This window comes from Pan paniscus, chromosome 11, assembly GCF_029289425.2.
Source record: "Pan paniscus chromosome 11, NHGRI_mPanPan1-v2.0_pri, whole genome shotgun sequence".
Taxonomy (NCBI): domain Eukaryota; kingdom Metazoa; phylum Chordata; class Mammalia; order Primates; family Hominidae; genus Pan; species Pan paniscus.
In genome coordinates this window covers 69,737,696-69,760,580 of record NC_073260.2, presented here as the reverse complement: position 1 = coordinate 69,760,580, position 22,885 = coordinate 69,737,696, and the positions used below count along the sequence as shown (strand labels likewise).

Below are 22,885 nucleotides of genomic sequence, written 5' to 3'. Positions count from 1 at the left end.
AAACGGGAAACATTAGACCTATCATGTCAAAATATGGTAAAGATTAAAATGAGGTGATATAAGTAAAGCTCATAGCACAGGGCCTTCCATTTAAGCCTGCAGTAGGTGGTCACTAATATTACACTGGCAAGGCCATGTGAGGTAGAGCAGAATACATATAGACTTCAGGGTCAGACAGAGGGTAGTGCCCATTTCTGCTTTATTTGTAATTGTATCTTCACTGCCAGTTGCCACTGGCACATAGCAGGAACTCAGTATTTTTTGGAATATGGAATGGTTCTGGCATTATTCCCTTATTAGCTGTGTGGTCTTGGGTAAGGCATTTCACCCCTCGGCACATGTTTCCTCAGCTGTAAAACAAGGACAATGCATTTCTTACAGAACTGGTAAGAAGATGAAACACAATGGCCAATGTAATGTGCCCAGCATGGAGATTGCCACATAATATGCTTTCCACAGATGTTTATTCCCAAATCTCCACTCTCCTTCACTTTTGACGATCCCACATAAGGAAAAAACTAGGACCAGGATTTTCTGGGAAAGCACCATATTTAAAGCTATCTTTTAAAATAGGCAGGGGGCAGGGTCCTCAGGTCCAGGATGTATGTGGGGGAATTCCACAGCCCTCTCAGGATGGTACCTCGTCACAAGTATCAATGTCTGAAATAAGCAGGATGTCCTATTCTGACCCTTTTTGGTTCCTGGGCAACTGTGAGGTGGTATAGGGCAGGTACTGGCCAGGCCATGTGGGCTTGAGGAGGATCCTGAAAAGAAGAACGTCACTGATCTTTCACCCCAGACCTCACATTCCCATTTCTACCGGGACTGAGAGAAAGGTCCCTTCTCTTGCGTCAATTTCAGTTTGTTGGTGTGCTTTCAGGAGTTTTGTCTTGAGAAGGTTTCGAAGGTCACATCTTGGCTCAGAGGGAAAAAACATCAAGATTAATTGGCAACGTCTGTCATGGATGCAAGATGGGGTATTGTTGGTTTGCCGTGGAGATTTATACAACAGCATCTAGAGGGAGATTTTCTATAGCTTTTGTCAAAGACCAGACCTATTGCTTTAACCTTGGTAATTACCAAAAACCAAAAACCAAAAAATCTATTTTTTCCCTCTGTCAGTTTTTTGCTCTCACAGAAGCCACCCTATATTGACAGGTCATGATGACACTTGATGAGGTCTTGACATAAACAGGAAAATAGACACCCAGTGAAATAGAGGAGCTGTAACTCACAGAATGTGGCCTGACATTGCAGGTCACATGTGCAGTGTGTGACATCCATGTCTGCAGGCATTCAGCAAATGTTTATTGAGCACCTACTACGTGCCAGGTAGTGTTCTAGAGGCTGTTTAGTGAACAAAAGAGACAAAAATCTTCCCTGCGAGGCTTATATTCCAGCAAGGGATGTCATTGACTTGTTATTATAAAAGTTTATGTATGAGAAACATTTCAACCATTGGAAGGCTGTGCTCCAAAACCCCCACAACATCTATAGGGAGGGCTTTCTTACTATCATCCATGTACTCTGGCAGAATTCTACCTGAACAACCTGTTAATTTGTTCCAGAGCCCAATCATCTATTTCTACTTATTAATGCATAGTTAACAGAAATAGCATTTCCAGGCTTCTGCCATGTGATGTGTCAATGTGACCCCCATAAGTAAACCATAGAGAATCTGAATCTCCAAATGTTTGATCCCTTCTAATTTGCCACTGCTGCATAGATGTAGCCTTCCCATTCTGTACCTGCACGTGACTTTGAGGCCCTGCGACTTAATCTTAAGCTATGACCAGCTTCTAGAATAAGTTTTCTTCACTTTAACTTTGGCCAGGTGCTTGGCCAAAGTTTCCCAGCTGCATTAATCCTACAGGTTTGATAATAGGTCCAATCTGTGTCATTAGTTTCTGAGTCAAAGATCCCACTTGGACAAAATTCGAGCTTTATCAGTATAGGCCCCTTATTTTATACTTTGGGGAGGAAGGGGAGCAGCATGGCCTCTGGCTCCTGGCAATAATTCAACCTTGGTATCAGATCAGGTTTTACATCCCGCATTGCTCCTTCCAATCTTTCCATGCCATTCCAAGACTCCAAATGCAGTCTCTCAGCAATGAGGTGCCCAAAATATGAACATCTCTTATTACTGGCTTGTGGACAAGGGCTAGAGGTGGGGGTAACTGTATCAGTCAAGACTAATTACAAGTAACAGAAACCCAATTGAAATTGACTTAAGAAAAAGAATCTCATGGTTTGTATGACTATAGAAGGCTGGTTTTAGGCATGGCTGAGCCAGGAATCAGTTTCTGTTCTCTGTGATAGTGTCATTCTTGGGCAGGCCTTCTCTACTTGGTAGCCTTACATTGTATTGTGAAAAGAGAACTTCTCTTTTATACTAGTTTCAACAAAAGTTCCAAGGCTGATGCTTATTGAGCTGATTGATCAGGTGTGGGTCACATGTCCATCCCTGAACCAATCACTGCAATCAGGGAATAAAACACACTGATTAACCTTCTCCTAGATTTGGCATTGAAGTTCATTTCACCCGTACTTCATGGACTGAGAGTGGACAAGGGGTGGTTCCACAAAAGGAAACTAGGATGGGGAAATATACACTGGGCAGGTGGAACCAGTCAATATCCACTAGAAGGACTCTGTACTGACTGTCACCATGAAAGAGGGAGGTGACAACATGCCACTTGGTATGGAGGTGGTACTGACCATGCATTTGCCTCTTGCAAAAGGACTGAGAGAAAAGCCACCCAAATGTCAGGTCCCAAAAGCAGGGAAGGAGGAGGCCCAGGGGAAGTCACCAGCCTACATTTCCTAAACATCCACCCATGTGCCATCTTGGGTGCATGTCCCGGGGGCATTTCTCTGGGAACATAAATCTCCAGATACTGGTTGGTGCTATATGACAATCCAGATAATTTATTCCCCATCCTGGAATCTGCTGCTTATCAGGGCTTTAAGGCACCAGTTCATCTTCATCAGTGGTAGACATCTGTAAGCTTGAGTCATAGCACTTTTTAGGGTGGTAACTACCCAGAACAAGGACATCATTAGAAACCATTATAGAACAACATTTTGCATTAACTGCTGCATATAATGCTGTTTCTTTGCTGATATTACCAAATGAAGGCTATTTCTTAACTATTCATTTTTACCATCATCATCATTGTAACAAGGATCATCTAATTCACGTATATTGCCCTTACTGCTGTAGAAACTAGATGATGTTCCTCAGGCTGGTCCTGACTACCAGACTGCTCTGTATGGCCAGGCTAGAGGGACTATCACAGTTCAAATGCGAGTGCTTCCTCAGAAACCCCATCCAAGCTCATATCACACAATAATGCAATGCTTTGTACCCTTTCTATGTCTCTACCAAATTACAAGTTCTTTAAGAACAGGAAGCATCTCTCTAATTCCCAATATACCCTGTATTCAGCATATTATAACCACTGAATACATGTTTGTAGAGTAAGCGCTATTCTTAGTGATTGCAAAACAAAGGGGAATAAAACATAGTTCCTGAGAAGCTCAAAGTCTATCAATTACAGAAATAAAAATACCAATCATGACATCAGCTAATGTTCATTGAGTCCTATGTGCTAGATACTGAACTACATACTTTGCATGCATTATCTTGTGTAATGATCTTGACAGTACATTACTTGACAGTAATATACCATTATTACTCCCATTTTACAGATGAAGAAGCTAAAGTTTATGGACAAAGCTAAAGTCAGATCATTTGAAAATGGCACAGTCAGGGTTTTGAGGGGGGGGTTTTGTTTTTGAGACAGGGTCTTGCTGTGTCACCCAGGCTAGAGTCCAGTGACACGATCTCAGCTCACTGCAACCTCCACATTCCAGGTTCAAGTAATTCTCCTGCCTCAGCCTCCCAAGTAGCTGTGACTACAGGTGTGCGCCACCATGCCTGACTAATTTTTGTATTTTTAATAGAGACAGGGTTTTGCCATGTTGACCAGGCTGGTCTCGAACTCCTGACCTCAGGTGATCCACCCACCTCGGCCTCTCAAAATGCTGGGATTACAGGCATGAGCCACTGCACTCAGCCAGAGTCGGGGTTTGAACATAATACATGTTCCTAACCACTAAATTAATACTACCTCTGTTAAAGCAGGATGAGTAAAAGGTGGGAGGAGGCTGGAATAAATTAATACCCAAAAGATTGGCAGGAGGCTCCTGGCGCCAAACAAATCAAATCCAAGATTTGATTTGTTGACATCAAATCAAATCTTCAATAAAGATATTAAGTTTCTCAGGAAGGTACATAATGTTAAAAAAAAAAAAAAGATATTAAGCTGGTCCAATATTTTAATTAGTGAGGGCCTTTGAGGAACCAAGCAGAGGAACTCAGCAGAGACCTGGAAATATGTTGATGGCACTTTCTGAAAGTCCATGGAAATGCACATGGACCACTTGAAACAAGCAAGCACCTACTGTTCCTTGTTTCCTCTCTCAGCTGGGCACAGGGCCCAAGTGGAGGAAGTGTCTTCATGGCCTTCCCTCAATATAGGGTCAAAAAGAGCAAGATAAATGAGCTCTGCCTCTCACAAGTTTATTTTGTATTCTCTCAGAATAGTCAAGAAATGGAGATCAGGGAACACATTTGTAAAAATCATGTAAGTTCTCTAACTTAACCCCAAGCAGTTATTTCTGCTCTTTGTTGGTGTCTACACAGAGATGTGAGCAGGAGCCAGAGGAAAGGGCAGAATAGAGGAGTGACCAGCCTACCAGACTGTTAGGCTGGGAGGGAGTGGGTAGAGTAGGTGCGAGAAGCTTCGCAGAGGAGAGAAAAACAAAGCAATGGTTCCATGAGGCCTGTGGCCAAGTGGGTAGCAGAGACGCTGAAGTCTGGTTGAGTGTAAGAAGATTCCTTGCCAAGCTGAGGGCAGGATTTCTGGAAAGAACCTAAGAAAGGAGCTAATGACCCCTCAGAGCTAGGACTATGCATCGCAAGTAGGCCTGCGGAGGTGTGGGAAATGTCTATTAGTGTCCAACAACAAGATTGTGTCCCCATGATCTCCTGTATTTATGCAACATTCGTCCTGTACAGGTGCATATGGATGTGCTATGTGTATACACTGAGCCAGATGATGGGAAATCTTGAGGAGCAACCTTCCACCAGGAATCTTGTGTGGAATACAGACGAATAAACTGGCAATGGTGATACAGTGTGAGAGACCCCCAAAAGGGCAGGCAGAGGGTGCTCTGGGATTGTAAGGAAGATACCTACCCAAGTCCTTGCTGGATGGGGCAGCAAAGGAGCTGGGTGGGCTTTGGAAAGCCAGGTGAGCACTAAAGAGTGAGCAGGATTCACCCAGGTGAAGCATGGGAATGGGAGCAAGGTAGCAGAGGGGTCTTTTAGAAGCCAAGCAGCAGCATGGCTCAAAATCAGGAAGTAAGAGAGCACATGGCATTTCTAGGAACTGCAGGAAACTCAGTCCAGTTTGTGCTCAGAGGGAGAGGTGGGAGGTGGCAAGACACGGCCCAGGGCCAGGCACTCTCAGAGTTTGACTTCATGCTGAAGCCAGGGGGCCTTCGTTGCTGAGTTTTCCTTCTAAGGGTGGAAATGATCAGGACCTCTTACAGGGCTGTCTTGGGTGTTTAGTGCCACAACTGCAATAATAAAAAAAAGATTCTTGCTCCTCAAAAATGCCTGATTCTGCATCCAGTCATCTTGGCAGGCAGAACTAAAGGAAGCACTTTGGTCCCTTTTCTTAGCCATAAAAACCAGGTCTTGGTGTCCTAATGTTATTAAAATCCTCATAGGCTGAGAAGATGCATTTTGGGCCTCAGAGCATGTCAAAAATTACATAATTTTTCCAGCCTAATTCTAGCTCAGTGGGCTCAACTTTCATGGCAATTGAGAATTACCTAGAAAGTTTTAAAAGAAATGCTGATGCCTGGGGCACCCTCAGGGATTCTGATTCAATTGTCTGGAGCCAAGCTGGGCATTGGTATTTTTTAGAGCTCGCCAGGTGATCCCCAGGGCAGCCAGGGTTGAGAATCACTGTAGAATGTGCAGCCTAGCAACGGAAACTCTTGAGAAAGGAATGGACGCCTCTTGCCAAGTACTCCAGCCGAGTAGATTCTGGGTCAACTTTTCAAATCTTCCTGGCCGATCATCAAAGCAGCCTGTGGCAACTGCTGAGACCTCTTGGTGCTCCTCCCACTCCCCCCAACCGCCTTTTACAGGTAGATGCAAAGAGCCTTGTTCTAAAGCCATTATAGGGGGCTGGAGAGGAGGGCTACCTCACCCATGCCTGGCACCTCACGGCATCATCTGGCTTCCTGAGCCACATTGTCTGTGCAGCACTAAGAAGCTTTGTCAGGGATTTTTTTCTTTCTTGCATTTACCCGGAAATTCCAAGCAGGCCTCATTAGCACATTACTCACACACAGCCAATCCCACATATCACCTTCCTCCTCACCCCCACGTCCAGGCTTTTTTTTTTCCCCCATTTGCCCATTTATCCACTGCAGTTAGGTTTTGTTTCCTGTGCCCTGAAAAGCACACTTTTGGAATGGAAATGCTGCTGGAAGAACAGGTGTGGCTATGAGCTCCATGATCACGGCCCATCACCCCTCATTGCCCTCCTAATGAAATCCCATCCATCAGGAGCAGAGAGCAACAAGCCCTCTAAATACTTCCCAAGGCACTGCCCTGTGTTGTTCCTTCTGTACTGAGACAGCAAATCGTTAGCTGGAGCTCCCAGGTTGTTTCTTGCAGCAATTAACAGCTGCCCTGTTGTTAATTCCCGATCAATAGTCCCGAGATGCTGCTGCTCTTACAGCTGTCAGGTTGACAGCCTCTACAGCACATTTTGAAAGTAACTTGCCAGTGGTGGGACTTTCTTCTCCCTGGGCACACCCAAGAAAAGTTCTCAATCAGGCTTCAGAAGAGCACCAAGTGCCCCTCACCCAGTGTAGGGGCCTAGCGGCAGGGTGAGCAAGCAGGTGGCTCCACCCCCCTCTTCTGGTCAGGTGATAACTTGGGGAGACTGTGGAACCGAGGCCCCCCACCACCAGAGTAGCAGCCCCTTGAGATATTCGTGAAGCTCTCATTTTTCAATTTTGGCTTGTTTGGAACTTCTTTCTGTTTGAGATGGCTATGTATTTCTTCCATCTAAAACCCTCATACAAATCCATCTTTTTATTTTTTTTCTAACTCAAATAGCCAGTTTCTCATTTCTTGTGTGTGTTGCTCCCTCCAGCTCCCTGTGGACAGAATGAGACCCGAGAGGATGGTAAAATAATCCAGCTGCCTCCCTGCAAGACAGGAGCTTGGATCGTGCCGGCCATCATGGCCTGCTACCTCTTAGTGGCAAACATCTTGCTGGTCAACCTCCTCATTGCTGTCTTTAAGTAAGTGGGTCCTTTGGAGCACGTGGGATGGATGAGGACAGCAGGGGTGAAGGGGAGTCGATGCTTCAGAAAACAGTGGGTTTTTCTCACTTGATTCTCTTTGGTCTCTATTTTAGCAATACATTTTTTGAAGTAAAATCGATATCCAACCAAGTCTGGAAGTTTCAGAGGTATCAGCTCATCATGACTTTCCATGAAAGGCCAGTTCTGCCCCCACCACTGATCATCTTCAGCCACATGACCATGATATTCCAGCACCTGTGCTGCCGATGGAGGAAACACGAGAGCGACCCAGATGAAAGGGACTACGGCCTGAGTAAGCTTCAAGCGACAGCCGAGCTGCCACAAATCAGAAATCCCTACCACTTCCTATAGGCAATCATGCAGAATCGCATGCCCACCTAGTTCCTCCTGCCTTTTGCAGGCTGCAGACAGCTCTGAAGGCTTGGAGAGCATTGGGGGATGAGGGAGTTGACTTGAATGAGAAATAATGTCAGAAAGAAGATGGTAGAGGCTGAAATTGAGCACTCTTAGCCTCATGTCTTTCTTAGAGAGATACAGTCAGTCTCCAGCAGGGCTATTTTAGAAGCTTCATAAGTTCTAAGTTTCTTGCTTTCCAGAGATCTCAACCCAAAATACATCAATGATATTAATATGCCACCCAAGGCTACATTATATATAATTTAAGCAATAACTTCTGGACCTATAATTTTTTCTGATCTTAAACATTTTCCTAAACCTTAGGGGTTGTGCCTAGATTGCCTCATGAGAAGACCAGCCCTGCTTTCTGTTACTCGGAGGACAAAACAGAAGACCCTTCACCATCCACCTTCCAGCCCAGTGTTTCTAAAAGGAGGTTCTATTAGCATTGAGGCAGAACAATTCCTTGTTGTGTAGGATTGTGCCACACACTGCAGGAGGTTTGGCATATCCAGCCTCCACACATTAAATACTGGTGACTCCCACAGATTCCTAAATACCCTTTGGGTACCACGCTCCATTAAGAACCACTGGGAATCCAATCCCATACCAGCAAGCTCCTACGGTTTCTCAAAGTGTGTCAAACAGGCCACCTACATCAAATCTACTGAACAAGAGCCTCTGGGATTATAGCCCAGGAGTCTACTTCCCTCTGTGTGGTTACCAGTATATCTAAGGTTTGAAACCAAAACAATTTGGTCAACAGCTTCTCTAAATCTGAAGCTCTTAACACCCTCCCTGACCTTGCAATGCCCAACTTCTTTCTAGACATTTACATTAGAGAGACCTGGGAATTCCAGAATTCACTGCTTCCATCTGAAACACAAATTTAAGCAAAGAGAAAAGTTGGAGGGGTCGGGGTGGATGACCTATGAAATAAACCCTAAGCTTCTCGACTCAGGAACTCTAGCCAATGTGGAGGAGCATGGGATACAAAATCAGGGGCAGCGGGATGCTCTAATGAATGATAGCCTGCAGTGGATAACATGCTGAGGGCTAGCTCAGAGTCCCAAAATAATTTACAATAAAGCATGAGTCATTTGTGGTAGAAGAGGAACCTCACTTATCCAGAGAGCTTAGGAAGGTGGTGTTTGTAAATACAATGCAGGAAGTAGGATGGTCCAGAGATCCATTTCCTTTCCAGTGCCCACCCCCTCAAAGAAGGCCAGAGAACCTGAACAAGCCAGACATTGGGCTAGATGGGAGCCAGCTCCATGCAGTTGCTGTTCAGGGTTTTCTTGTTGTTATCACCAATGGTAGCAACGAAAGCATTGCCAGGTCACTGGATGCTCAGAAGGGAGGAACAGCCATGTCTGCTTTCTCAGAGAAGAAAGATTTTAGTGCTGTGGCTGGGTGGAAAAGGGTGAAGGTCAGAGACAAGGGCCCTGCATTGTATGAATCAGTCGGGGAAACTGAACTTTTCACTATCCATCTGTAGCCTTAATTAAAAGAACCCAGGGCACTGCCAAGTTCTGGCAGAGGCTCAGACAAAACACTGAAATGTACAATTTAATTTTTATTGTTAAAATTTGACGTGTTAATGGAGTTTTAAAAAATAGTATTTTATTTTTGTTAAAAAGGCGTTACATATAGCCAAAGAAGTTAAATGAAGTGCCAGCAGAATAAGTGTTAAATATACTCCTTTGAGTCTCAAATATAGCAATAGCATAGCAGCAATAGCAATCGTCTGTGCTTTGAGGGCCTCTCTAAACTGCCTCTTTTCTTTCCCCTCCCTCGAGACTAATGCTCTGTGTAATTTCATGAGTGAATCTCAAGTGTCCCCTGTGATACAGGTCTTCCTCACCTCAGGAAGCCTCCCATATTTGACAAGAGCAGTCTAATTTCTGGTATTTTCTTTTCTCTCACCTGCTTTTACATTCATACTTTCCATGCCCCAGGCAAATTCAGGCTAATGTCCCAAAGCAAGCAAGAGCCACCTCAGCAAACTAAATCCCTGAGGGTCCAAAATCCAGGGCTCCAAATATTTGGGACAATCCCTATCACATCTCGAGGGCATGGGATTAGAAGAATGTCTTGTCCCATTTAAGAACTGGCAAAGCAGTTCTCTCCCCATAACCCTGATTCATAAACTACTTAAAGGTTCAATTTTCCACTGGGCTCTTTCTACTGCTATATCAGTTATGAATCCATTTACCTTCTATTAACAGAAACCAGGCTAACAATAATGCAAATAAATAAGGCTTTATTTTTCTCACTTAACAAAAAATGAAGAGCCCAGAGCTCAACAATGTCTCATTGAAGTCAAAGATCCAGATTCCTTCTATTTTTTAGGCTCAGCTATTCCTTTTGTGCTTTCTTGTTTCATGGTCACAAAATAGATGCCTCACCTCCAGTCATCACATTCATGTTCCAGGCAGGAAAAAGAGGAGAAGGTGAAAAACTGTAGAAAGAAGCAACCACATGTCTATATTTTATCAGGAAAGTAAAATCTCTTCCCAAGACACCACTCCTCCCTGCAGCAGACTTCTTTTGTTTCTTGGCCCCAACTGGGTCCTCGTGGTTGCTGCTAGCTTCAAGGGAAACTGGAAATGTTTGTGTTGGGTTTCTAAGCTCAGTAGCAGGAAAGGGAAAAAGGAGAATGAGGTTGCAAAAGGGCTTTTAGTAAGGCCAATCAACAATGTCTCTCTGCCACACCCCCAGCCCAGAAGTTTTTGAGCTTTTAAGATACTCTAGGCTCTGAATAGCTTCCCTTTCCTTGATTTAGCTTTTTCCCTGGCCTCACAACTTGCCTAATTCTACTCAGCTCCTGCAGTAAACCAGATATGCTCAGGTGAACTTCAGAGACCCATAATAAATTTCATGTTCAGAAAGAAGACAGTGATGCAAGTTGCCTAATTGGATTTGGATTTCATTTGAGACTTAGCAAGGAATCTAGGCCCCTTTTCCCACCTAGATTTATACTGAGAATGTCACTAGGCCCACAAATCAGACACCATCGCTTTTACTTCTCTCCCTCAAGGCTTCCTTTTTTTTTCCCCCCCACAGAACTCTTCATAACCGATGATGAGCTCAAGAAAGTACATGACTTTGAAGAGCAATGCATAGAAGAATACTTCAGAGAAAAGGATGATCGGTTCAACTCATCTAATGATGAGAGGATACGGGTGACTTCAGAAAGGTGTGTTCTGTGGACACCTGCCTCCTGCAGATGTGTTGTGCCAAGGCATGCTTTATCCATCGAATTTATTCACACGGTCACAAAACAGAGATCTTTTGTGTTTGTTTTTATTGTCTGAGAAATCATGGAGCTTATGAGAGAACAGAACGTTGCCCAAAGTATCTATAGATCAAAATCCCAGACTTACAGATCCTAGACTTCTCTAGCAGGCAGTAGCAGCTGTCCTCCCAGACAGAAGAGGATTTTGAGTGCAGGACAGGCCTGAGGTTGCTGGCTCAGATCAGAAATTGGGAAGTTCTGTTCCAGGCAAAAACCAAATGAGACTCAACCTGACTCTAGGCTCTCCATTAGTTTATGTTTTGTGTAGACTATTGAATGTCTTTTCCAGAGGAGTTGAACAGCCCTAGTGCCTGCCTTATATGGGTGCCCAACACCTTCTGAACAAATGACAGTAACAGAGTTGTAAATTAGCTAAAATAATAATTAGGATTTTTCCCCAGAATTGTTGTGTTTTTCCTTTTTATAGAACAAGATGAAAGCAAAAAATAATAATAAAAGCAGATTTTTCTACTGAATGGTTATATACATTTAGATCTCATTGGCCAAATAGTATAGCCAGCAGGGCTATAAGAAAAATCTTCAGTCTGAAGGATACACTTCAGCATATTAAAAAGAGAGAGAGAGAGAGAGCGTGCGCAAGATCTTCAAATAAAGAGAATTATTTAAACCTAGTAAGTCTAGTTTTATGAAAATACACTGACATTTTCTTATTTTTCTTATTTTGCTGTAGACTAATAGAAACTTCATTCCAGGCTGGCACATTCAGAACCTAGCATTTGGGAACCACTGTTCCGAAGGACACCCAGAATATTACGAAACATAGGTGTAACTTTAAATTTTAAGCATTTGCAATAGAAAGATGGCAGAAGCAAATTAGAAATAGTGTAGAAAGGCCTAACATATTGACGACTTTAGTCAGAATGACTCAGGCTTTTAAGATTCAAGGCAGTCACCTCCAGTTTTTATGAAATGACATTTTGTCTGCTCATTCACTTCAGACTTCTCCAGTGGCTCTGTAGGAATTACCTAAATGGTATATTTTGTCCCTGGCCCTTTATTTCTTTGAAGAATTCAGTCTATGTAAGTAGGTATATACACATATGCCATTAAGTGATAGTATCCATCGGTACTCAGCCAATACTAATAAAGTTTAAAGCCATGCACAGATTTTATACACATCTGTTGCTGCAAAATAGACCATTTTATGATGATATAATGTAAAGCAATTTTCTGGCAAACAGAAGAAGAAACTAAAAGTCTGAAGATATTTCTCATTCTGAGACCTTGAGAAAGCTATTTATTAATGGACATATAACCATGTGGTTCCCCGGAAATTGTTCTATGTGGACACATTACCCATTGCTCAGACATGTTTACAAAGCATTTGTCTACAGGCCTTTGAAATGCTTTTTAAATTCAGAAAAGCCATAGACCTGGAGGGAAAGAGAGGTAGGGAAAAAAGAGTGTTAAGATGCAAGGAAGGCTTTGCCTCCCTGAGGAACTAGAACGAAGAGGTGCAGGCACCAGCACACGTCAATAAATTGTGACCATTTCACTAATTCTTTCTGAAAAGAAACAAAAAGAAACTATAGTACATCCACTTGAGCCTCTGGCCCCATGCCTGCAAACCCTTTAAGAATACTCCTTCCCCAAGGCCCTGTTCCTTTCTGGGTGATTACAGAGCTCCATCCTCAAAGAGGATGGCCAAGGTGAGCAACTCTCAGAAGTCCAGGACAGAATGTAGACCCACCTTCCCTGTGTCCTAGGCTTTAGACTGACCTTCTGGAGTAACAGGGGCCTGAAAGACCAAGATGACCTCAAGACCAAGCCCAGGTGCCAGAGAAACAAACCTAAGCCAGGCTTCATTCTGCTGCTTCTGTTTGTGTGGGTTTTGGAATTTAAATGCTGTTGTTGTCATTGTTGTTGGGGTTTTTTTTTTTTTTTTTTGCATTTGTAAGTGAACCAAAGATAATGTCTCTCAACACTGAAATTGCACTCGCAAAACAGAAACACCATGGGATGCACAAGGGAACAGAGATTAACCAAGGGAAGAGTAGATCCATATTACCAATCTCAAACATCTTCTAGAACATGTCCTTTCTGAGTGGAGTGGCAGGTGAAATCACCTGTCTTATTTACATTTGATTGAGCAAGAGAAAGGGATAGAGATATACACATATGTATGTATATACACACATTTGGAAAGGTATATATGGTTAAATTTACCTAAATTAGTTGTGTATATTCTATACAGTGTGTAGAATATTATATAATTTTACATTCATATTAGATAACCCCAATAACAGAGATCTGAAATCAACAACATTAAGAGATGCCTTTTTGTCCTACTAAAAGACTTAGGAAAAGGAGTTTCTTTACAGAGTGAGATTCATACTCCTCCTCCTGCCACTGCCCTAAAACACAAGTTATTTATACACGTTGTATTTGCGTGAGTCTTCTTAGAAATACAAAGATACCCCCATAATTATCCATTTAAATGGATCATTATTCAATCACACTTTTGCATCACAGTGGTATGTAAAGAGCTAAATACAATATTCAGGAGATCATTAACACCTCATAGGAACCTGATTCTGAAAAATCCTTGTCTTTCCCTTTTATATAGCAATGACCCTGATGCATCTAGAGCAATACAATTCTAGAATATAATGCACCAGTAGAGTAACCAATGCCCTCTGCTTTATTTGGGACAATATCTAACTAATGATAATTATACTCAAATAACCAAGCTTTTCATCTGTTATGCAACATTGGTGACTGGCTTTTTTTTTTTTTTTCGATGACGAGTTGTGGACTCTTGGCTGAAGATAACCAATTCTTGAAGCCTGTTCTATCAAATGTTGTGCTCACTATCTTTTTATGAGTTCAGTTCTGTTTCAACATGTGAATACCAGGCTTTCACCATTGCCAGGCAGTAAGCCACGCACTAAGGATCCACAAGGCAGGCCTCAGTCCTCAGGAAACATGCAGCCTCACTGAGCTTTTGTGTGCATCCCAGCAGGGATGACCAGAAACATCCAACCCAGTGGTTCTCAGTCTTTAACAGGTCTCAAAATCATCTGGAGGGCTTGTTACAACACAGGTTGCTGGGTAGCCCCCTTCCTACCCCTAGAGTTTCTGATTCACTAGATCTGCAGTAAGGCCTGAAAATTGCACTTCTAAAATGCTTCCAGATGATACTGATGTTAATGTTGATGCTGCTTGTCTGGGAACCATACTTTAATAACCACTGATGAAAACCAATGGACAGCTTTAAGTCCAAACTTGGCAGAGGATGGTGCTGAATTATTCACTGTGGAGCATATAAAATCCTGGCATCTTACATTTGGAAAATGTTCTGGAAGTCACTGAGTACAGATTGCTTGTACCCAAAGCAGTTGTTTCCTCCACACACCTGATCAATGTCGACTTAACAAACATGTTCTGAGCAACTGGCATGAGCAAGGCCTGCATAGGAGGAGGGGATATAGGAACTCTACTTTGAAAGAATGCATTCTCTGGTTACACCCAACTTTGATTTGAACACCTCCTGGAAAAGAGAAGAAACTGCCTATGCTACCAGTCTTAGGAATGAATACAGGAAAAGACTTTTCTCTCTGAAAATTAAGGCCGGGTGCAGTGGTTCACACCTGTAACCCCAGCACTTTGGGAGGCTGAGGTAGGCAGATTACCTGAGTTCAGGTGTTCGAGACCAGCCTGGCCACCATGGTGAAACCCCATCTCTACTGAAAACACAAAAATTAGTCAGGCATGGTGGCAGGCACCTGTAATCCCAGCTACTTGTGGGAGCTAAGGCAGGAAAATCGCTTGAACCCGGGAGGTGGAGGCTGCAGTGAGCAGAGATCGTACCACTGCGCTCTAGCCTGGACGACAGAGCGAGACTCCACCTCAAAAAAAAAAAAAAAAAAAGAAAGAAAATTAAAATTCTTTTCTCTCTGAAATAATATTTTGCATATTTGAAGATCACTGTCATCTCCCCACTGTGCTGTGTCTTTTCCAAAGTAAATATCCCAAGATCATTTAATTGCTTATCCTGCTTTCCAGCAGATCATCTACTACCCTGCTCACTTTCTCAGTATGCACTTTAAATTGTCAACATCCTTTAAACGTGGTGCCTAAGTTAAACTCAATTCCCTGTGTTGTTAGAGCCTAGATTTAATTCCTTTATCCATTCATTTACTTTTTTTGAGCACCTACTATGTACTTGACTAGTACATATAGAGTAGGACAAGGAGTTCTCTCCACGGTATAATGGAAAGAACACAGTATAATGTGCATAATATAGTATAACAAAATTTTAATACTAATTCTGCAATAACTAGCTATGTGACCTTGAGCAATTTACTTAACTCCTCTTGAGCAATTTACTTAACTCTTCTTAACCTATGTCCCCATTCATAAAATGGAGTATTAAGACCTGACTATAGAGTATTAAAAGTTATTGAGGGGCATATATGAGGTATTATGCTTTCAATAAATGGTGATGATTATTATTTTTGACCTACACATTAGGTATGCTATAAGATTATATTACTAGTCTTAGCAACCAAATAATATCTTTGGTTCAGAGTACACTTTCAATGAATTAAACCAGGGCTTTTTTACATGAACTGACTCAATATCCTCAAACTTCTTCTTGTGAAATGTTTGTTCTAACCTAGAATCAAGACTTAGTATTCATTACTATAAAATTTTTCTTTTTTTCCCCCCTTTAGATCATTATTTCAGCACCTCGAGTAATTTTGGATCCTGATTTTTTCATCTAGTATATTAATTTTTCATCCTATGCATTTTAGGCCATCGTTTGTTTGATAACTACACTTACTATATCTTAGACATGGTTCCCCAAAATGTTCACAAGCACAGATCAGGTGAACTAAGTCAGAGGACCACTGCATGACTCCAAAAAATGTCTTTCGTGACATCAGCTCATTGCTCTACCATCTCTCCTTTGGTTAATTAGCCAGCTAAGTATTCACATTTCTCCAGGTGGCCCCGCATGTCAATCTCCTGGCTAAAACCACAATGTACATCACAGATATTGATCATCTATATCAATATATTGGTCTTGATTATCAGAAAAGGGGCAAGATTAATAATGATCTCATGCAGTCTCCTGTTAACTAATCTTATCTTTTTTAAGCAATCAAAAAATACCATCTGTTTAATTACCTACTACTGAGCCATTTTATAATGCTGCCCAGAATTTGTGTCAAATTTACATAATTTCTAGAATCTAGAAATTTTAAATATCAGGAAAAGCTTTTTTCTATCTCCAATTTTCTGGCATTTCTTTTTATTTCCCATTGGTTCTTAAGGGTTACCTACATTTTCTGGTGATCACAGTAGGGAGTTCTTTTCAGGTTCCTTTAACCCATTGAAAGCATACTTCAAAAAACGGTGGCTTGTGGGCAGCATCTGCCCACACAGGGCTGTTTTGCTGGACTTGCAGTGATTGTTAAAATTCATCCTGAATATGTCTTTGGACTTGGCATGCTCTCCACTGCCACAGAGTGAGTCCCTGCGTCGATCGTCTGACATCCTGCCTGCTTTACCTACACACTTGATCTGCCTGCCTATAGGCATTTAATTCCCAGACTCTTGATGAAAGCATCCAGATCATCCACCATCACCCCACCTACCAGGCTTCACTTGTCAGAAGTTTGAGGTTTGAATTTTCTCCTTGATGGCAACATTTAAGCAAATGCAAGGATTTAGCACTATTCCTAGTGTCATCTTTTAATCTAGTATTCTTTCCCAAGGCAGTAAGTTTTTTGCCCTTTTTCATTTTACCTAGATCCAAAAAGTGATAGAAACATAGCTATTACTAGTATATTCAAAGCCAGGCAAAGAAAGACAAACATCACATGTTCTCACTTATTTGTGGGATCTAAAAATCAAATCAATTAAGTTCATGGACATAAAGAGTAGAAGGATGGTTACCAGAGGCTGGGAAGGGTAGTCGGGGATTGGAGAGGAGATGAGAATGGTTAATGGGTACAAAAAAAATAGAAAGAATGAATAAGATCTGCTGTTTGATAGCACAATAGGGTGACTATAGTCAGTAATAACTTCATTGTATATTTTTAAATAAAGAATGTAAATGGATTGTTTGTAACTCAAAGGATAAATGATTGAGAGGATAGTTACCTCATTCTATTTCACATTGCTTGCCTGTGTCAAAACATCTCATGTACTCCATAAATATATACACCTACTATGTACCCACAAAATTAAGTAAAAAAAAGTCAGAAAAAAATAGTATGTTCAACTTATAATTTTTCATAACAATGGCAGAGAGAAATGACTTAGGATATATAAAATTCCTAAGTAATATTTTTTTAAATCAGTGTAAGCCAAAAAGCTGAGCTTCATCCACCTCCCACCGTATCTTTTTCCAAAGCTGATCTTTGGTCTCTCCATTAACTGAGTTAAGTTTAAACTTGTTTCTCTTTTTCTCGCCAGAGTTAATGAGAAGGATAATTAACCCAAAGGGAAGGGTAGGTGACCCCAAAGGACTTAATAATTCATAGATTAGATATCAGTCTGTGGATAAGCAAGAGTTTGCTTTAGCTATTCTGCATCATTGCCTTTGATTTGAAACCTGTTTACCCTTTTCCAACAGGATTGAGTTCATGCAATACGGGATTGCTTTTGCCCTCATCCTACATGCACCCCACTGCCAGCACTCAGGGAATGTCTGAAATTTAGAATAGGCATGGCCTGCCAATACTCTGTTATTTTACCACATTTCCTTTCACCACATTTTGAGGTTATCAGAAAAGAAGATAAAGTTCCATAAAATAGCATAACAATTCTTAAGAAATTGCATGTGGAAGCCAAAATGTTCTGTGCCACCAGAATCTTCTTTTGAATGCTGTTTTCCTTATCTCACTGGCTGAAGAGGCTAGTCATCATCTTACTGGGGTTTTGCACCCACCCATTGGGCCTTCTCTCATGGGTCACCCAACAGCTTTCCAGCACTCCATTGTGTCCCTGCTCTGATCACCACTTGAGTTATTCAGAAATGAGCCATTCGAGGTCTGGAGATATGAAAGAGGGAAATTTCAATAAAGAGTTCCTCTCATAGCATCTCTTCCTCTCTGCAGTGCCTCTTTTTTTCTTAGTCACTGTAGGAGTCTGTCTCCTTAAATTATCCATAAATTTTTTATCATCCATATATATCTCCATTTTTATCCCACAAATTCTTTGATCAGAATCAGTTCTCAGTGACTACAATCATGACTCAAAACTCTTGGTATATACCTCAGGCCTGTTTATATCTGTGACACCTGCCCATTTACATTGAACTTTGTTTTGTTTGAGATAGGGTCTCACTATATCACCCAGGCTGGAGTACAATGGCGCCATCTGGGCTCACCACAGCCTCAGTCTCCTGGGCTCAAGTGATCCTCCTACCTCAGCCTCCCGAGTAGCTGGGACCACAGACATGTACCAGCACACCCAGCTAATTTTTTATTTTTGTAGAAACCATGTCTCCTCATGTTGCCCAGGCTGGTCTGAAACTCTTGGGCTTGAGTGATCCATCTGCCTTGGCCTCCCAAAGTCCTGGGATTACAGATGTGAGCCACTGTACCCAGCCTCAAAAAAATTTTTTTAAAGATTAAAGGAAGGCCAGGTGCAGTGGCTCATGCCTGTAATCCCAGCACTTTGGGAGGCTGAGGCAGGCGGATCACCTGAGGTCAGGAGTTCAAGACCAGCCTGACCAACATGGAGAAACCCCATCTCTACTAAAGATACAAAATTAGCCTTGCATGGTGATGCATGCCTTTAATCCCAGCTACTCAGGAGACTGAGGCAGGAGAATTGCTTGAACCCAGGAGGCAGAGGTTGGGGTGAGCCGAGATCGCACCACTCCACTCCAGCCTGGGCAACAAGAGTGAAACTCCATCTCAAAAAAAAAAAAAAAAAGATTAAAGGAACCAGTCTAGTTATGAAACAAACATAGGTAACCTTGACTCTAGGACTTTTTATTTCTTTTATAGCCCCTATATTAAACCCCTATCAGCTAGGTCCATGACCTAAGTGATCACACATTTCATGGTAAGTTTGTTAAACACACCCAGCATTCTGGGAGAAAATGGAGAAAACAGTCCATTATTGTTTTAGTCAAGTCTTAGATTTCAGCCCATCTCAGAGCCCATAGGACAGTTAAGGTTTGACAAGAATAGTTGCTTGGCCCTATTCCAACAGGCCTCCCTCCCCTGGTTCCATGCCCTGCAGCCATCCTTCTTCACTCTTGGGGCTCTCACCACGTACCTTCTCTCTTTCCCTGAAGATACTCTTCCTCCTGTACCTTCTCTGCTTTCCTCTCATCTCCTTGGGCTACTACTCACTTTATGTGTCCAGTTTACTGCCTACGTCCAGGCAACCAGGTTCTGATTCTGGACCAATGCTGAGTGCAGTGACTCCTGCCTGTGAAAATCCCAGCACTTTGGGAGGCTGAGGCGGGCGATCGATCACTTGAGATCAGGAGTTTGAGACCAGCCTAGGCAACATGGTGAAACCCTGTCTCTACAAAAAGTACAAAAATTAGCTGGGTGTTGTGGTGCATGCCTGTGGTTCCAGCTACTCAGGAGGCTACAGTGGAGGATTGCCTGAGCCCCGGGAGGTCAAGACTACAGTGAACCATGATCGTGCCACTGCACGCCAGCCTGGGTGACAGAGTGAGACCCTGTCTCAGGAAAAAATAAAATAAAAATAAATACTAAATAACAGGAGGCAGGATCTCCCTATGTTGTCCAGGCTGTCCGTAGTGCTGGGGCACAGTCATAGCTCACTGCACTCTCAAACTCCAGGGCTCAAGCCATCCTTCCACCTCAGCCTCTTGAGTAGCTGGGGCTATAGGGACACATGGCTTTTTAGGTCCTGACTCTTCTGTTACGTGTTTTTGGTGCATCAGCTCTGCCTCTCACCTACAAATTTTCTCTATAGTGTTGGATCCTGGGGCTGAAGGTCAGGGGTGGGATGTGGACAGAGAGGACCCCACAGCACAGGCCATGGCAAGGAGATACTTCACAGCACTCAGACCAGTGACTACAGTTAGGTCAAAACAACAACTTCATCTCTGTCACTACCAACATTGTACACACTGGGCTCCAGAGAGAAAGGGAGAAGGAGAAATAAACCTACCCTGCCTCTTATTACTCTCCTAGCACTAGAGAGCTAGTGAGACCCAATACCTAAAGTATGTTAAGCAAAACATCTCGTGCTACAGAAATGCATGATCTATCCTCCTCTGGACTTCAATGAACAAGTACTTTATACACTTAACAAAGTTTATGGCCAAGTGCAGTGGCTCATGCCTGTAATACCAGCACTTTGGGAGGCCGAGGCGGGAGGACTGCTTGAGCCCAAGAGTTCAAGACCAGCCTGAGCGATATAGTGGACCCCAGCTCTATAAAAAATGTTTCAAAAAATTAGCTGGGCATGGTGGTGCTCACCTATAGTCCCAGCTACTTGGGAGTCTGAAGCAGGAGGATCACTTGTGCCCAGGAGGTTAAGGTTGCAGTGAGCCATGTTTGCACCACTGCCTTCCAGCCTGGGTGACAGAGTGAAATCTTGTCTCAAACATAAATAAAGAAATAAATATAACAGATTGCATTGTAAAAAATTTAACTACAGTACTTGCAAAATCAAACTCCATAGGCTAGATAGTGAAAAAGTAATTCCAAGTCTATGAGACACACAAACTTGTTATTGTAAGTAATTTTGTTTCTTGGGCTATGTTTATAGGACAGAATGAAGTGAAAGAGGGAAAAGCTGTATTTTCCTTCTGAATTAGCTGTGTCAGCTGAGTGCATGGCGTTGAGTTTGCCAGATACAGAATAGCTCAATGTACAAGTCTTCTGGGAATACACCTGGGGATGGTGGCAGAGTGTGCCTGGCCCCTGAGATGCATTGGGTTGGTTATGGGGCAGCAGGAGGGAGCAAAAAAAAAAAAATGACAAGCAGGGCTCTTGAGGGCAGGCTGGGACCTTTGGCTGGGCGAAGGGAAGCTGAAAGATAAAAGCAGAGTCGGGGTGGGGGGTCCTGAGAGAGGCAGAAATATGCCCCAAGGCAGGGGAGTCACACCCCCATGCTCCTGGCCAGCAGGAGAGGAGGTTTTTAAGAAGTCTATAGGTCTCCCAGAGATCCACATGCCTCTTGTATTATATAACCTGCTTCTGGCATTGAAGTGTATGTGCTTCCCTAATAGAAGTGTTGCTGTCATTAAAACCTCACCACCACCCCCACAGACTGCAGGGGCCCAGCCTAATTCCCACATTCACTGTGAAGCATATTCTGTAGCCATGGTCTTCCTGCAGCAAGTGCCTTAAGAATCAGCAGTCAAATGATTTACTTTGCATATTGGAAGGATTGGAAAAAGTAACTTTAATCCTCTTCAGCAAAGTTGTGCATGGGTCTCATTTAAATTCACCAAAAGGTTTGTCTTTGGACATTTAAAAGTGAAAGTTTGAGCTCAAATTGTAACTTGGCTTTGGTTTGTCCTTTCCAAGTTAATTTGAGCAAGTGAAAAATAAGGTATGATTTTATTTTTAATATGTGGCCTCTGTCTTAAATGGCCAGGCAGACTGAGTGACAATTGAAATCAAGTTCGTAAATGTCATTGACCCATTTGTTGACACCTGGCAGGTATTAGGTTGGCCACATAGAAATGAAAACAGGAATATGAGACAAACCATGCCCCTAAGAATTTCCAGGGTTCACACCTGTGATCCCAGCACTTTGGGAGGCTGAGGCACGAGAAGCACTTGAGCCCAGGAGTTCAAGACAAGCCTGGGCAACACAGCAAGCCCCTGTCTCTACAAAAAATTTAAAAAACAGCTAGCATGGTAGCATCCACCTATAGTCCCAGCTACTAGAGAGGCTGAGCCAGGAGGATCGCTTGAGTCTGGGAGGTTGAGGCTGCAGTGAGCCATGATCACACCATTGCACTTCAGCCTAAGTAACAGAGTGAGACCTTGTCGCAAACAAACTAACAAAAGGCAGGGCATGGTGGCTTACGCCTGTAATCCCAACACTTTGGGAGGCCAAGGCAGGAGGATCACTTGAGCCCAGGAGTTTGAGACCAGCCTGGGCAACAAAGTGAGACCCCCCCATCTCTAAAAAAGTTAATTTAATTTAATTTTAAAAAGAAAAGAATTTCCAATGGGAGGATAGAGAGTTCTAGCAATAACTGTAATATAAGGCATCTGTGATCAGCTAACCAGAGAGGGAGAGACAGAGAGAGGAGTAGAAGAATTGACTTATTGACAGATACTCCAATGTTTACAACAAATTGCTTTATGCAATCTTGGTTAAATTCTTAATTTTTGCTTTTCCTTTATGAATGAAAGGATTGGATTAGATTAGATCAATCCTGGATGCCTCAGTAACTGGGCCATATTAATTCCTTTGGAGACACAACATTCTAAAAAGATTATCATGAATAACAAAAATTATTGTATAAATGCAAAATAAAAATAACCCCCATCCATGGAATACTCATTTTACATGTGTATTGCAATAAAAATAGCATGATTCTAAAATTTCATTGCAAAATTCTGGGTAAAATCCTCAAAATGCAACATTCTCATTTTGTGGGGGACCCTGAGAAGCCAACAACTGGATGCTTAGTCAGGTCATTGCACCCTGCCCCAAGCCACAGCTAGGCCATGGTGGACTTGGCCCCACTCTACTTCAATAAGAACTGTTCCATTTTAGTGCCTTTTTATCAGGACTGTGCATTCCATTTCATTGAGGGAAAAGGGGATTGATAGCTAAAAC

General features: G+C 42.6%; 1 protein-coding gene and 1 long non-coding RNA gene across 27 annotated transcripts in view; one reads left to right on the top strand and one right to left on the bottom strand.

Moving 5' to 3' along the window:
• LOC129393079 (uncharacterized) overlaps positions 1–22,885 on the bottom strand; it is a 189,241-nt gene that overhangs the window by 42,826 nt on the left and 123,530 nt on the right. The window lies entirely within an intron of this gene.
• TRPM3 (transient receptor potential cation channel subfamily M member 3) overlaps positions 1–22,885 on the top strand; it is a 905,462-nt gene that overhangs the window by 873,972 nt on the left and 8,605 nt on the right. For all 26 annotated transcript variants that reach the window (XM_034967586.3, XM_034967598.3, XM_034967583.3 and 23 more), the window contains 3 exons: positions 7,245–7,395; positions 7,512–7,711; positions 10,882–11,014. In XM_034967586.3, the coding sequence (XP_034823477.1) occupies positions 7,245–7,395; positions 7,512–7,711; positions 10,882–11,014 (484 nt within the window). The remainder of the gene's footprint in view (positions 1–7,244; positions 7,396–7,511; positions 7,712–10,881; positions 11,015–22,885) is intronic.